Source organism: Oncorhynchus kisutch, linkage group LG24 (genome assembly GCF_002021735.2).
Source record: "Oncorhynchus kisutch isolate 150728-3 linkage group LG24, Okis_V2, whole genome shotgun sequence".
Classification (NCBI taxonomy): Eukaryota; Metazoa; Chordata; class Actinopteri; order Salmoniformes; family Salmonidae; genus Oncorhynchus; species Oncorhynchus kisutch.
Window position 1 is genome coordinate 2267137 of NC_034197.2, and position 16419 is coordinate 2283555.

At 44.0% G+C, this 16419-nt stretch overlaps 1 protein-coding gene across 3 annotated transcripts in view; it reads left to right on the forward strand.

Moving 5' to 3' along the window:
* LOC109869661 (agrin) overlaps positions 1-16419 on the forward strand; it is a 537476-nt gene that overhangs the window by 156884 nt on the left and 364173 nt on the right. Inside the window, exon 1 of one of the 3 annotated variants that reach the window (XM_031803593.1) lies at positions 5681-5694. The exons of the other annotated variants lie outside the window; for them this stretch is intronic. Coding sequence (XP_031659453.1) covers positions 5682-5694 — 13 coding nt within the window. The 5' untranslated portion in view covers position 5681. Of the gene's footprint in view, positions 1-5680; positions 5695-16419 lie in introns of those variants that run through there. 3 annotated transcript variants of the gene reach the window in all.

A 16419-nucleotide genomic window follows, 5' to 3' on the forward strand; every position in this document is an offset into this window, starting at 1 on the left:
TTTTATGCTGAGCTACAATCAATGAACTGCATTCTTAAATAGGTATTCCTCTTTTTCAGATGGGTTAGGGCAGTGTGATGGCGATTGCATCGTCTGTGGACCTATTGGGGCGGTATGCAAATTGGAGTGGGTCTAGGGTGACAGGTATGGTGGAGGTGATATGATCCTTGACTAGTCTCTCAACGCACTTCATGATGACAGAAGTGAGTGCTACAGGGTGATAGTCATTTAATTCAGTTACCTTAGCTTTCTTGGGTACAGGAACAATGGTGGCCATCTTGAAGCATGTGGGGACAGCAGACTTGAATATGTCCGTAAACACACCGTCTGGGTCAGCAGCATTGCGAGGGTTAACACATTTAAATGTCTTTCATCGGCCACGGAGGAGAGGTGGGGGGGGCCGCAGTCCTTGGTAGTGGGCCGCGTCGGTGGCACTGTCTTGTCCTGAAAGCGACAAGACAGTGGCAGTCTTACAGTTAGTTTGTCTGGAAGCAAGATGTCGGTGTCCATGATGTGGCTGGTTTTCTTTTTTAGTCCTTGATTGCCTGTGGACCCAGCCACATACGCCTCGTGACTGAGCCGCTGAATTGCGACTCCACTTTTTCCCTGTACTGACGTTTTGCTTGTTTGATTGCCTTGTGGAGGGATAACTACACTGTTTGTATTAGGCCATATTCCCGGGCATCTTTCTGTGGTTAAATGCGATTATAAACTCACTCACTGAATCAGCGTATAAATCCATATTATTCTTTGAGGCTACCTGGAACATGTCCCAACCGCGTGATCAAAACATTCTTGAAGCGTGGATTCCGATTGGTCAGACCAGCGTTTCTAGGGAGTTTTTCCTAGCCACCGTGCTTCTACACCTGCATTGCTTGCTGTTTGGGGTTTTAGGCTGGGTTTCTGTACAGCACTTTGAGATATCAGCTGATTTACGAAGGGCTATATAAATAAATTTGATTTGAATGGCCCTACTCACGGGTACATCCTGCTTGAGTTTCTGCCTATAGGAGGGGAGAAGCAAAATGGAGTCGTGGTCGGATTTACTGGAAGAAGGACGGGAGAGGGCCTTGTATGCATCGTGGAAGTTAGAGTAGCAGTGATCCAGAGTTTGGCTAGCCCGGGTACTACAATCGATATGCTGATAGACTTTAGGTAGCCTTGTTTTCAAATTTGCTTTGTTAAAATCCCCAGCTACAATAAATGCAGCCTCCGGATATATGGTTTCCAGTTTGCATAGAGTCCAGTGGAGTTCCTTGAGGGCTGTTGTGGTGTCAGCCTGGGGGGGCAAACACTGCAGTGACAATAACCAATGAGAATTCTCTTGGAAGATAATACGGGTGCATTTGATTGTGGGGAATTCTAGGTCCGGTGAACGCGACTTGAGTTCCTGTATTTTGTTACAATTACACCCTGAGTCGTGAATCATGAAACATAGACCCCTACCTTTCTTCTTCCCTGAGAGATGTTTATTCCAATCGGCACGACGCACAAAGGATCCCGGTGGCTGTGCCGACTCCGACAGCATGTCTCCAGATAACCATGTTTCCGTGAAACAGAGTATGTTCCAATCCCGGATGTCTTTCTGGAAAGCAACCCTAGCCCCAATTTCGTCAACCTATTTATCTAGAGACTGGACATGAGCGAGTAAAATACTCAGATGCGGTGGGTGGTGTGCGCGCCTCCGAAGTTTGACCAGGATGCCGTTCCGTCTACCTCTCCTGTGGCGACGTTGTTTTGGGTCAGCCTCTGGAAACAATTAGAATGCCTTGGGTGGTTCGAACAAAGGATCCGCTTCTGGAAAGTCGTATTGCTGGTCGTAGTGCTGGTAAGTCTCTCTGATGTCCAATAGATCTTCAAAGCTGTATGTAATAACACTTAAGATTTTCTGGCCTAACATTGTAAGAAATAATACATAAACTGAATACTGCATAGTTTCCTATGGACTAGAAGCGAGGCAACCCTCTTTGTTGGTGCCATTCTTGATAACGACTTCACGGCTCTCCTGTGAAGGTATGACATGCGACATACACCTAGTTTCCTGACTCGGGTCACATATGTTCTGGTAATTACAGTGCCTTCAAGTATTCATAACCCTTGACTTATTACAGCCTGAATTCAAAATGGATTACATTTTATTTCCTCACCCATCTACACACAATCCCCTATAATGACAAAGTGAAACATATTTGTAATTTGTTTTGCAAATGTATTGAAAATGAAATACAGAAATATCTCGTTTGCATACAGTACCAGTCAAAAGTTTGTACACACCTACTCATTCAAGGGTTTTTCTTTATTTTTTACTATTTTCTACATTGTAGAATAAACTAGTGAAGACATCAAAACAATTAAATAACACATGTAGTAACCAAAAAAAGTGTTAAACAAATGAAAATATATTTTATTTGTACACTCATGGCATTCTCCCAACCATCTTCACCTGGAATACTTTTCCAACAGTCTTGAAAGAGTTCCCACAATATGCTGAGCACCTGTTGGCTGCTTTTCCGTCACTCTGTGGTGACGGAACCAACTAATGGTGGGAACCACACATGCGGAGATCATTCATTCACCTAATCTGTGTCTCACAAACACACAGTGATTTAAACAAAAAATCTCACATTTGGATGCCTAAGACAGCGCTACAGGGGGACAGACAGCGCTACAGGGGGACGGACAGCTGATCGTCCTCGCAGTGGCAGACCACGTATAACAACACCTGCACAGGATCGGTACATCCGAACATTACACCTGCGGGACAGGTACAGGATGACAACAACAACTGCCCGACTTACACCAGGAACGCACAATCCCTCCATCAGTGCTCAGACTGTCCGCAATAGGCTGAGAGAGGCTGGACTGAGGGCTTGTAGGCCTGTTGTAAGGCAGGTCCTCACCAGACATCACCGGCAACAACGTTGCCAATGGGCACAAACCCACAGTGGCTGGACCAGACAGAACATGCAAAAAAGTGCTCTTCACTGACGAGTCGCGGTTTTGTCTCACCAGGGGTGATGGTCAGATTTGCGTTTATCGTCGAAGGAATGAAGGATACATTGAGGCCTGTACTCTGGAGAGGGATCGATTTGGAGGTGGAGGGTTCGTCATGGTCTGGCGCAGTGTGTCACAGCATCATTGGACTGAGCTTGTTGTCATGCAGGCAATCTCAATGCTGTGCGTTACAGGGAAGACATCCTCCTCACTCATGTGGTACCCTTACTGCAGGCTCATCCTGACATGACCCTCTAGCATGACAATGCCACCAGTCATACTACTCTGTAGTATGTTCTGTGCGTGATTTCCTGCAAGACAGGAATGTCAGTGTTCTGCCATGGCCGCGAAGAGCCCGGATCTCAATCCCATTGAGCACATCTGAGACCTGTGGGATCGGAGGGTGAGGGTGTAACGGTTTTGACTTGAGGTTATTATTTATAGGGGTGCCAGGTAGGTTGTGCCTACCAGAGAAAACAGTTTCTCCTTTTGGTTTGGGAGGGAATGAGTCCCATCTGGTCCGTCAAGTCTACACCAATACAAAGGACTTATGTAAAAGTCAGGATGGAAATAAACTTTTCATTAACCCTTAAAAAATTGGAAAGAACTTCAAAAACAACTATATTATTTTGCGTGGGTTGTATTACCAACATAAATGATTACACACACATATAATATAACACAATGAGTTCTGGTTCCTCCAGAAATGTCCTGTACCTCGGGCCTAAAAAGAGTCCAGCCCGGTAAAGGAGTTCAGGGAACTCAAGTGACCTTTGTCACGCAATGTTTGTCCGTTCATTCAAGTGTATCGTAAACCCAGTATTAATCATACAATCAATATAACAATTATTTTACCACAGAACTTTAAAGCGTATCAACTCTTACTAAGTCCTCAACTCCAACTAACTACGTAAATCATCACAGTATACATCACATCAAAACAAATGAAATATCATATACACAAAGGTTGTAGTCGGTCAGTCAGACAACCAATCCGCTAACAGATCTCCAGCGGAGAAAGGCCAGGAAGAACGGAGAGGTGTAGTCCACGGACGATCCTGGGTAAACCTCTATTAGACTACAAAACACACGTTTAAAGGCAACAAAACAAACGGAATAGAGAAGCTTCGGAACTGTTGAACACATCCTCATTCACGTCTCCATCACAACCCCACTTTTGCACAGCTGATGCTGGCTATTTAATTGGGAATTAAAGGGAAAGCACCCTATTGGAAGGAGCTGAGACGGTTCAGAAAAATTCAGGGCCGTCACAAGGGCTAGGGCCATTCCCCCCAGAAATGTCCTGGAACTTGCAGGTGCCTTGGTGGAAGAGTGGGGTAACATCTCACAGCAATAACTGGCAAATCTGGTGCAGTCCATGAGGAGGAGATGCACTGCAGTACTTAATGCAGCTGGTGGCCACACCAGATACTGACTGTTACTTTTGATTTTGCCCCCCCCCCCATTGTTCAGGGACACATTATTCAATTTCTATGAGTCACATGTCTGTGGAACTTGTTCAGTTTATGTCTCAGTTGGTGAATCTTGTTATGTTCATACAAATATTTACACATGTTCAGTTTGCTGAAAATAATAGCAGTTGACAGTGAGAGGACGTTTATTTTTTTGCTGAGTTTATTTCCACCGGTCTACTGTCCATTGCTTGTGTTTCTTGGCCCAAGCAAGTCTCCTCTTCTCATTCGTGTGCTTTAGTAGTGGTTTCTTTGCAGCAATTCGACCATGAAAGCCTGATTCACACAGTCTCCTCTGAACAGTTGATGTTGAGGTGTGTCTGTTACTTGAACTCTGTGAAGCATTTATTTGGGCTGCAATCTGAGATGCAGTTAACTCTAGTCCTCTGCAGCAGAGGTAACTTGCGACTGAACTTGAAGAAAAAGTACATGACATTTTCCGGATTGACTGATCTTCATGTCTTAAAGTACCGATGGCCTGTCGTTCCCCTGTTCTTGCCATAATATGGTCTTGGGTTTTTACCAAATAGGACGGTCTTCTGTATACCACCCCTACCTTGTCACAACACAACTGATTGGGTTAAAGGCATTACAAAGGAAAGAAATTCCACAAATTTACTTTTAACAAGGCATACCTGTTAATTGAAAAGCATTCCATGAAGCTGGTTGAGAGAATGTCAAGAGTGTGCAAAGCTGTCTTTAAGGCAAAGGGTGTCTACTTTAAAGAAACTCAAATATAAAATATATTTTGGTTTATACTTTTTTGGTTACTACATGATTCAATGTGTTATTCCATAGTTTTGATGTCTTAACTACTATTCTATAATATACTATTCTATAATGTAGAAAATAGTAAAACTAAAGAAAAACCCTTGAATGAGTAGGTGTGTCCAAACCTTTGACTGGTACTGTGTATATTCGAAAATATAATATTTAAAACTTTGACATGAAAGCAGGAACTCACATTTCCCATGTTGTCATGGGGTTGTTGACTTGTAAAGGTGTGCGTTAATGCTTGTCCATCAACCCCGAACACCTCCTCGGACCTTCTCTGCTTCTCCCTGTCACTGTGTCACTCAAATATCCTCATCTGCCCCTTTTCATTCCAGTGTCTAAAATGGTGCCTATGTTTTTCCAATTAGTACTGATTACTGATTTTGTCTTTTGTCTTCCCTTTTCTCTTCCCCCCTCGCTTTGCCATCTGAAGATCATAGAATGATCAATGCAGGTAAGTTATGCCCTGCCAACTTTGGTTACCAGCTTCTGTCCTCTTGCCTGAAAGGGGGATTGGTCACACATGAATGCCATCTTCATAGTGCATTACAAAAACATGTCAGTGTTTTCACTATATTCATTTAGCAGTGGTGTGCCGCCACTACAAAAAACAGCCAAGATCATATTTTGAGAACTAACAACCACCAGAATAAAAACTAGTCAGGGAGAATCCAAAATGTATCAAATGTAATGTCATGGGGCACCCATTAATTATGTTATGTTTGAGTCACTCAGATAGCATAAGAACTCGACATAAGCCATGGCAAAATGTGTTCAAGTGCAGGACACTAGCTTTAAAATAAAAAAATGTACCTCCGCCCCATGACAAAATGTGTAAAATTGCAGGAAGGAAAATGTCTGTGGCCCTCTATGCAAACTTTACCATCGCTGCTTTAAAAAATCATTGGAGTAACACTGCATTTATTTAAGCTGAATATTTTCCATGAACAGAAAAAACAGTTTGGGTATTTTAGTTTGGCGGCATCTCGTAATAGCATAAAATAGGCACATCTTAACAAGACAGTACAGTGATTTCCCAGGAAAGACATCACAATTTCTTCTGCCCTTTATTTCTCAATCATAACCCTAGCTCCATTATAGAAGAAATTGCCAGTTCCATCAAAGGTGGTCATGTGAGAGAGACTGTTTGAAAAGGCAGCGTAAAAATTGTCCCACTCTCTCTCCTTATGAGAATGTTGTCATTTTAAATGGGCCAGGGCCTAATTGAAAATGACCGTTAATGAGTGTGTTAAAGATCAATGCCCTCTCCACACACACACATTCTGCCATTGAGTGCTGTGAAAAGATGGAGTGCCCCCTTCAGTCGAGCTATCGCCCCTGCTTTTTTCTAATGGGAATGAAAATTTTTCAGCCTGGGAGAGTCAAGGAATGGACAAAAGGATGGAGGAAAGACATGGGAGGGACAGGAGAAAGGGAGATCTGTGAGATGAAAGGGTGTGTGTGTAGCAATGCAATCTTAAAGGAATACACAACCCTGTGTGTGTGTGTGGTGTGTGTGTGTGTGTGTCTATGTGTGTGTGTGTGTGTGCACGCTTGTTCTCAAATGGGGTGAAGGCTCTCAGATTAGGGGGACAACAGAGGTCAGGGTCACGGAGGTGTGCTGTGTCTAACCAACCCTTCAGACCCTTCCAGAACCTCACACCTGCTGCCGCGTTTGTCCTGGGACCTCATTAGCCATTCTCCCCAAACAACCAGATACAAAAAAACACCTGGAGGTTGGAATGCAACACGGCTACCTAGCAGAATGTACATTGTCTTGGTATAGCTTTTACTCCTATTGGAGGAATGCAATTATGATGGCAGTCAGCAATGACAAACATTGGTGACATATAGGATGAGGATAAAGGATACATAGGATAGAGGACCAGGATATCGGAATGATTCTCTATCGCACATGACTTTTGCCACTTTCTTATCTCTACATCCATGGCTGACATCATTTGTTCTTTTGAGGTATTTCCCACCCTTTTTTGACCATTGTAGGAGTGTCTGGTCACAGAACACTGCTTTGTGTTCTTTTCACCTGCATTGGAAGATGGATCCCTCAAAGCCCAAGTAGAAGATTGATGAAACATTGTGGTATCAGCTGCATGGGTCTGCTGGTAGACGGACCCCCATTGGGAAAAGGGATACCAAGTCAGTTGCACAACTGAATGCATTCAACCGAATTGTGTCTTCCGCATTTCTCTGAATCAGAGAAGTGCGGGGGGCGGCTTTAATCGACGTCCATGTCATTGGTGCCTGGGGAGCAGTTGTTGTGAGGGTTAACTAGGCCCATGTAATTTAGCTAGCCATGTCAAAGCAGTGCCATTACAAATGTACTCTGGTGAAGATTGCATGCGTTTTGAAGAGGGAGACTGAGGGCCTACCGTGTTTCGGCCAGAGAAGCAAGATGGAAATGTAGAGAACAATGTCAAATCTCTCTTTCCTCCGCTCCAGCGATCACTCCATCTCTGGGCTGAAACTCCATTAACTGCTTTTTAATGTGACTTTCAAACACTGGAGAAAGCTATTTATTTGGCAGCAGTTTTTTTGTTGTTGTGAATCACTTCGCTCACTAGCCACAACACAGCTGAGCTTAGCCATTGTTCAAGTATTGAGCTCTGCTTTCCAGGCAACAACTGTCAGCCACAAGTGTTTGACCTTGATGGATTGCGAGCTTACAGAACAGGGCTGCAGGCAGCTGAGCGAAAATGAAAGAAAACTTAACATCCAGAGGACCTATCGTCCTTTCTCTACCTTCTCTGCCTCTGTATCTGCTGCTAAAGCCACTTCCTATCAAGCTTCTGCCTCTAACACTAGCAAACTATTTTCCACCTTCTCTTCCCTCTTTAATCCTCCAACTCCTCCCTTCTCCCACTCTGCGGACGGCTTTGTCAACCATTTTGAAAAGAGATTTGATGACATCCGCTGCTCATTCACTAAGCCTATTATTGATATGATACCAGGCCAAGTATCAATGGTGGCAAAAAGTCAGTGGCCTAGCATTCCGTTTGCGCTGTTTGTTCCTGTTTTATGTTATGGTCATGTGCTACACAAAAAACCTGCCACTGATATTCACACATTGAATTTCACTTCACACTGTTCACTATATAATAAAATATTGCATCGCAATGCTAATTCCTACCTGTGATTTGGCTGTAGAAATGGGAGGAAGGACTATACATGCATAATGCTCTTCATCTCATTGTGGCCGTAATTTATTTCATTTTATCTTTATTTAACTAGGCAAGTCAGTTAAGAACAAATTCTTATTTTCAATGACGGCCTAGGAACAGTAGGTTAACTGCCTGTTCAGGGGCAGAACGACAGCTCGGGGATTTGAACTTGCAACCTTTCGGTTACTAGTCCAACCGCTACCCTGCCGCCCCGGGGAAAACACTACATGAAACCTTCTACTATTCAGTTAACACAGACTCGCCCTCCCTTATACACTCTCTCTGAGAGTCACGTGGACTGGGATATGTTCCGGATAGCATCGAACAACAACTTTGATGAATACGCTGATTGGGTGAGCGAGTTTATTAGCAAGTGCATCGGTGATGTTATACCCACGGTGGCTATTAAAACCTTCCCCAACCAGAAAACGTGGATTGATGCCAGCATTCGCGCAAAACTGAAAGTGCAAACCACTGCTTTTAATCATGGCAAGCCGACCGGAAACATGACCGAATACAAACAGTGTAGCTATTCCCGCCACAAGACAATCAAACAAGCTAAGCAACAGTATAGAGACAAAGTAGAGTCGCAATTCAACAGATCAGACACGAGACATATGTGGCAGGGTCTACTGTCAATCCTGGATTACAAAAGAAAACCAGCCCTGTCGCGGACACGGACGTCTTGTTCCCAGACAAATGAAATAACTTCTTTGCTCGCTTTGAGGACAATACAGTGCCACTGACACGGCCCGCTACCAAAACATGCTGGCTCTCCTTCACCACGGCAAGTAAAACATGTAAACATGTTTACCCTCGCAAGGCTGCCAGTCCAGACGGCATCCCTATCCGCATCCTCAGAGCTCGACCCCCGCCCCGCATCCTGGGTCTCGATCCACGCCCTGTGCAACTGGGTCCTGGACTTCCTGACGCGTCGCCCCCAGGTGGTGAGGGTAGGAAACACTGGGGCCCCACAAGGGTGCGTTCTCAGCCCTCAACTTTAATCCCTGGTCACCCATGACTATGTGGCCATGCACGCCTCCAACTCAATCATCAAGTTTGCAGACGACACTACAGTGGTAGGCTTGATTACCAACAATGACGAGGCCCTCGGAGTGTGGTGTCAGGAAAATAACCTCACACACAATGTCAACAAAACAAAGATGATCGTGGACTTCAGGAAAGAGCAATGGGAGCACTCCCCTATTCACATCGACGGGACAGTAATGGAGAAGGTGGAAAGTTTTAAGTTCCTTGGCGTACACATCATGGACAAACTGAAATGGGTCTACCCACACAGACAGCGTTGTGAAGAAGGCGCAGCAGCCTCAGGAGGCTGAAGAAATTTGGCTTGTCACAGAAAACACTCACAAACTTCTACAGATGCACAATCGAGAGCATCCTGTCAGGCTGTTTCTCCGCCTGGTACGGCAACTGCTCCGCCCACAACCGTAAGGCTCTCCAGAGGGTAGTGATGTCTGCACAATGCATCACCGGGGGCAAACTACCTGCCCTCCAGGACACCTACACCACCCAGAGTCACAGGAAGGCCCAAAAGATCGTCAAGGACAACAACCACCCGAGCCACTGCCTGTTCATAAGGCGAGGTCAGTACAGGTGCATCAAAGCAGGGACCGAGAGACTGAATAACAGCTTCTGTTCTCTTGGAACCACCCATCCCGGATTTGGGATAATTGTCATCAACTACGCTAAATAGCATAGCGCAACGGTCAAATAATCTTACTAGAAAATATTCATATTCATGAAATCCCAAGTGAAATATAGTGAAACACAGCTTAGCCTTTTGTTAATCACCCTGTCGTCTCAGATTTTGAAATTATGCTTTACAGCAAAAACAATACAAGCGTTTGTGTAAGTTTATATATATATAACAAAACATTATGTACACCTAGCAATCAAATTAATCGTTTACCTTTGATGATCTTCGGATGTTTTCACTCACGAGACTCCCTGTTAGGCAACAAATGTTCCTTTTGTTCCACAAAGATATTTTTTATATCCAAATACCTCCGTTAGTTTGATGCGTTACGCTTCGGAATCCACCGGAAATAGAGGTCACGACAATGCAGACAAAAATTCCAAATTATATCCATAATATCGACAAACATGGCAAACGTTTTTTATAATCAATCCTCAAGGTGTTTTTCAAATATCTATTCGATAATATATCAACCGGGACAGTTGGCTTTTCACTAGGACCGGGAGAAAAATTGGCTACCTCTCTGTTTTGCGCAACAATCACACTGAGAGCCAACAACTGACCAAATCAAATCAAATCAAATTTTATTTGTCACATACGAAATGCTTGTGCTTCTAGTTCCGACAATGCAGTAATAACGAACAAGTAATCTAACTAACAATTCCAAAAAAACTACTGTCTTATACACAGTGTAAGGGGATAAAGAATATGTACATAAGGATATATGAATGAGTGATGGTACAGAGCAGCATAGGCAAGATACAGTAGATGATATCGAGTACAGTATAACATATGAGATGAGTATGTAAACAAAGTGGCATAGTTAAAGTGGCTAGTGATACATGTATTACATAAAGATGCAGTAGATGATATAGAGTACAGTATATACGTATACATATGAGATGAATAATGTAGGGTAAGTAACATTATATAAGGTAGCATTGTTTAAAGTGGCTAGTGATATATTTACATCATTTCCCATCAATTCCCATTATTAAAGTGGCTGGAGTTGAGTCAGTGTCATTGTCAGTGTGTTGGCAGCAGCCACTCAATGTTAGTGGTGGCTGTTTAACAGTCTGATGGCCTTGAGATAGAAGCTGTTTTTCAGTCTCTCGGTCCCAGCTTTGATGCACCTGTACTGACCTCGCCTTCTGGATGACAGCGGGGTGAACAGGCAGTGGCTCGGGTGGTTGATGTCCTTGATAATCTTTATGGCCTTCCTGTAGCATCGGGTGGTGTAGGTGTCCTGGAGGGCAGGTAGTTTGCCCCCGGTGATGCGTTGTGCAGACCTCACTACCCTCTGGAGAGCCTTACGGTTGAGGGCGGTGCAGTTGCCATACCAGGCGGTGATACAGCCCGCCAGGATGCTCTCGATTGTGCATCTGTAGAAGTTTGTGAGTGCTTTTGGTGACGAGCCGAATTTCTTCAGCCTCCTGAGGTTGAAGAGGTGCTGCTGCGCCTTCTTCACGATGCTGTCTGTGTGAGTGGACCAATTCAGTTTGTCTGTGATGTGTATGCCGAGGAACTTAAAACTTGCTACCCTCTCCACTACTGTTCCATCGATGTGGATAGGGGGGTGTTCCCTCTGCTGTTTCCTGAAGTCAACAATCATCTCCTTAGTTTTGTTGACGTTGAGTGTGAGGTTATTTTCCTGACACCACACTCCGAGGGCCCTCACCTCCTCCCTGTAGGCCGTCTCGTCGTTGTTGGTAATCAAGCCTACCACTGTTGTGTCGTCCGCAAACTTGATGATTGAGTTGGAGGCGTGCGTGGCCAAGCAGTCGTGGGTGAACAGGGAGTACAGGAGAGGGCTCAGAACGCACCCTTGTGGGGCCCCAGTGTTGAGGATCAGCGGGGAGGAGATGTTGTTGCCTACCCTCACCACCTGGGGGCGGCCCGTCAGGAAGTCCAGTACCCAGTTGCACAGGGCGGGGTCGAGACCCAGGGTCTCGAGCTTGATGACGAGCTTGGAGGGTACTATGGTGTTGAATGCCGAGCTGTAGTCGATGAACAGCATTCTCACATAGGTATTCCTCTTGTCCAGATGGGTTAGGGCAGTGTGCAGTGTGGTTGAGATTGCATCGTCTGTGGACCTATTTGGGCGGTAAGCAAATTGGAGTGGGTCTAGGGTGTCAGGTAGGGTGGAGGTGATATGGTCCTTGACTAGTCTCTCAAAGCACTTCATGATGACGGATGTGAGTGCTACGGGGCGGTAGTCGTTTAGCTCAGTTACCTTAGCTTTCTTGGAAACAGGAACAATGGTGGCCCTCTTGAAGCATGTGGGAACAGCAGACTGGTATAGGGATTGATTGAATATGTCCGTAAACACACCGGCCAGCTGGTCTGCGCATGCTCTGAGGGCGCGGCTGGGGATGCCGTCTGGGCCTGCAGCCTTGCGAGGGTTAACACGTTTAAATGTCTTACTCACCTCGGCTGCAGTGAAGGAGAGACCGCATGTTTTCGTTGCAGGCCGTGTCAGTGGCACTGTATTGTCCTCAAAGCGGGCAAAAAAGTTATTTAGTCTGCCTGGGAGCAAGACATCCTGGTCCGTGACTGGGCTGGATTTCTTCCTGTAGTCCGTGATTGACTGTAGACCCTGCCACATGCCTCTTGTGTCTGAGCCGTTGAATTGAGATTCTACTTTGTCTCTGTACTGGCGCTTAGCTTGTTTGATAGCCTTGCGGAGGGAATAGCTGCACTGTTTGTATTCGGTCATGTTACCAGACACCTTGCCCTGATTAAAAGCAGTGGTTCGCGCTTTCAGTTTCACACGCATCCACTTACGCAATGTGGACGTTTACACTCATTCTTCAAAATAAAAGCCTGAAACTATGTCTAAAGGCTGTAGACACCTTAGGGAAGCCACAGAAAAGGGAATCTGGTTGATATCCCTTTCAATGGGCAATAGGGATGCATAGAAACACAGGGGTTTCAAAATAAGAGTCACTTCCTGATTGTTTGCCTGCAATATCAGTTCTGTTATACTCACAGACAATATTTTTACAGATTTGGAAACTTTAGAGTGTTTTCTATCCTAAGATTATATGCATATTCTAGCATCTGGTCCTGAGAAATAGTCCGTTTACTTTGGGAACGTTATTTTTCCAAACGTAAAAATAGTGCCCCCTAGCTTCAAGAAACAGCTATCATTAACATTGAGCTGGGACCGAGAGACTGCAGTGGTACATGTCTGCCATCACTAACATTGAGTGGCTGCTGCCAACATACTGACTCAAATCTCTAGCCATTTTAATAATAAAAAATTGGATGTAATAAATGCATCACTAGTCACTTTAAGCAGGGCCACTTTATATAATGTTTACATACCTACCCATCTCATATGTATATACTGTACTCTGTACCATCTCTGCATCTTGCCTATGCGGCCAACGCTCATCCATATATTTTTATATACACATTCTTATTCATTACTTTACACTTGTGTGTATCAAGTAGTTGTGAAATTGTTAGAATACTTGTTAGATATTACTGCACGGTCGGAACTAGAAGCACAAGCATTTCGCTACACTCACATTAACATCTGCTAACCGTGTGTATGTGACCAATAACATTTGATTTGATTTGATACATGGCTCTCTGCCCTCATCAATGCCTGCCACATGCGATCGCTTCCCTTCACTCAGTACATTCAAATCTTAATTGCACACACTGTATACCTTTCTCCTACAGATAACCATTAACTTCTGGTGTAGACCCTCTAACCCTAAGCACTCAATATTTCAATAGGATCACTGATATAATGTAAACGGTATACATTACTCTCTCTCCACCAGTGACATGAATAAGTATATGTCATATTTTCTGAACCCAACAGTTGACATGTAATTATCTGAATTAGGCCCACAGATTATGCCTACAGAGGAGCGGCATCTATAGAGGAATTTTGAATGTCTTTGAACTTCCGAGAGTTGGCTCAAAGCTGCAGTATGTCACTTTTTTGGGTGACCCAACCAAATTCACATAGAAATATCAGTTATAGATCTGTCATTCTCATTGAAAGCAAGCCGTAGATCTGTTCTATGTGCGCTATTTCTATGCTTCATTTTCTTCAGTTAGTTTTTGCATCTTTAACTTTCGGTTTTGTACACCAGCTTCAAACAATTGAAAATACAATATTTTTGGTTGTAGAAAATATAGTTCACAATGGTTTATATGGTACAATGATTCTCTACACTATACTTGCTTGTTTTGTCAAATAAACTGGAATTAGCAGAACTATTAGACTTTTTAGCAACCAGGAAATGGCGGAGCAATTTCTGCATATTGCACCTTTAACTTTAGCTAGCTAACAAGCTTTGTGTGCAGAGTGGCACCAGAATTAAAAACACATCTTACCTTTTTGTAGTAATAGATCCAACGTGAAACATGTTAACTATAGTATCCTTTACTAGCATTGAAAAAGTGTATCCATTCTTCTCTAATTAAAATTCCATGCTTGTAACGTTAGTAGCCTACACACGCACACACACTGGAAAATATTTTCATCTGACAGGCAGACACTGGAATACATTTCTGAGTGACAGAAATGGTATAGGTGCTTTGTTGCTTTTTTTGTAGGACCATAAAAAAAGCTGTTTGTCATGCTTTAATGTTACTAACTGGTTCCAATGCTTTTAATAGGACAGTTCTGTTATGGAACGGTTTAGATCACTTTCTTCCTGTTTTGATTCTGTTCCTCAACAAAATGTCATTGTTTTTGGGTTTTCAGTTCTGTTCCCTGAACTGGTTCCAGCCCCTGGGTCTAAGTGTATTTCTGCGTGTCTGTGTGTGCAAGGTGAGAAAGCAGATGCTAACACCACCACCAACCCATATGATTAGCATGGAGAGGGAGCATTGGGAGCAGCTTCAGGCTGGCTGTGGTTGAGTTGTGCATCAGGACGAGTCCGTAGGGCACTCAGATGGACTAATCAGTCCTATCCTGTCACTCTGACTGATGTCAGCTGTCAATGTCACTGCATTTTGAAGTAGTTCATGATGTCCGTTTATAAGCTTTTATGAACTGTTAAGAGATAGCTGCATTATAGCAAAGCAGCACTTGAAACAGACAGCACAAATACAACCCTCTCATTGTCACTGCTCTGCTCTGCCCGGCTCATTTGCTTTATTGGGTCAGGTGTTTGGCTGTTTAGACTCCCTCTCAATTATAGTACCGACTCTTAACGCAATTCTCTCTCTCTTAGCTCTCATTTTTGAAGCCTTTGAGGTTTAATAGAGCACAGTATTTTTCTCCACTCGATATCCAAGCCTGGCCAGTGAGCCTATGTAATCTGGGACAGAGCTATTCTGTGGGTCTATTGCCCTCTGATGGCTGCTAGCAGCACTGGTATCCTCTGTAGCACAGACAAACTGATCTGGGTTCAGCTTTTAGAAAGGGGAATGTGTTTTTGATCATCTGGCATACAGACAGTAGCCAGTTCAGGTTGAGTCAGGTAGATAGTGGTCTCTAGTGACAGCCTTAACTGATTTGGTTCTGGGTACCCTGATTAGGTAGATTGATTGAACTATGCACAACAATCACTCATATACCAGATTTTTGCTACAGTGTTTTATTGATATGACATGATCGCATAGATAACCTTCAAAAACCACAACCAACCGTCAAACAGCAGCAGGTAGGGGCACAACCGTTAGGCACACATTCACAGGCCCTAATAGCAACTGCCCTGCACAAACAGGTGACTTTCAGCACCACAGACAGCGACCCAAATGCCAGTGAGTAGGTTGAACGTTACTAGACAGAGCTACACACACTATGCCTAGTAGTCAGCGCTACTGATTTGAGATATATACTTACGCAATAGACATGTAATGTATTAATAACAGACGGCGGTACTGTAAATAAACACGGGCACTTACGTTTACTTGTGAACAAAGTCCATCCCTCTGTCCTTCCAGGTAAAGACATCAGTGACCGAACTGTAAATCTCTTCCCCGTTGGCCCTCTGTTTTAAGTCTTTCGTTCTCGATGGGATGGAGACGATACCAAGGGATGAGAGTAGTCCTTGATCTATCCAGTTCTGACTGTGTATTTATCCATTTCAGTGCAGAAAATGTCCTCTCAACGGATGCTGTGGTGGCTGGTATAGTGAGGACCAGCTGCAGTAACTTTGTCACCTCGGGGACAGTCTGTGTCAGGTCATTCTAGAACAAAAAGCTGTCCAGGTGATTTGTCTCATACCATTTGAGAACTTTAGAATCCAACAAGGTCAGCCTTAAGTCTAATGAAATCGAATTTTGGCATATTTTGACAGACTTTTGT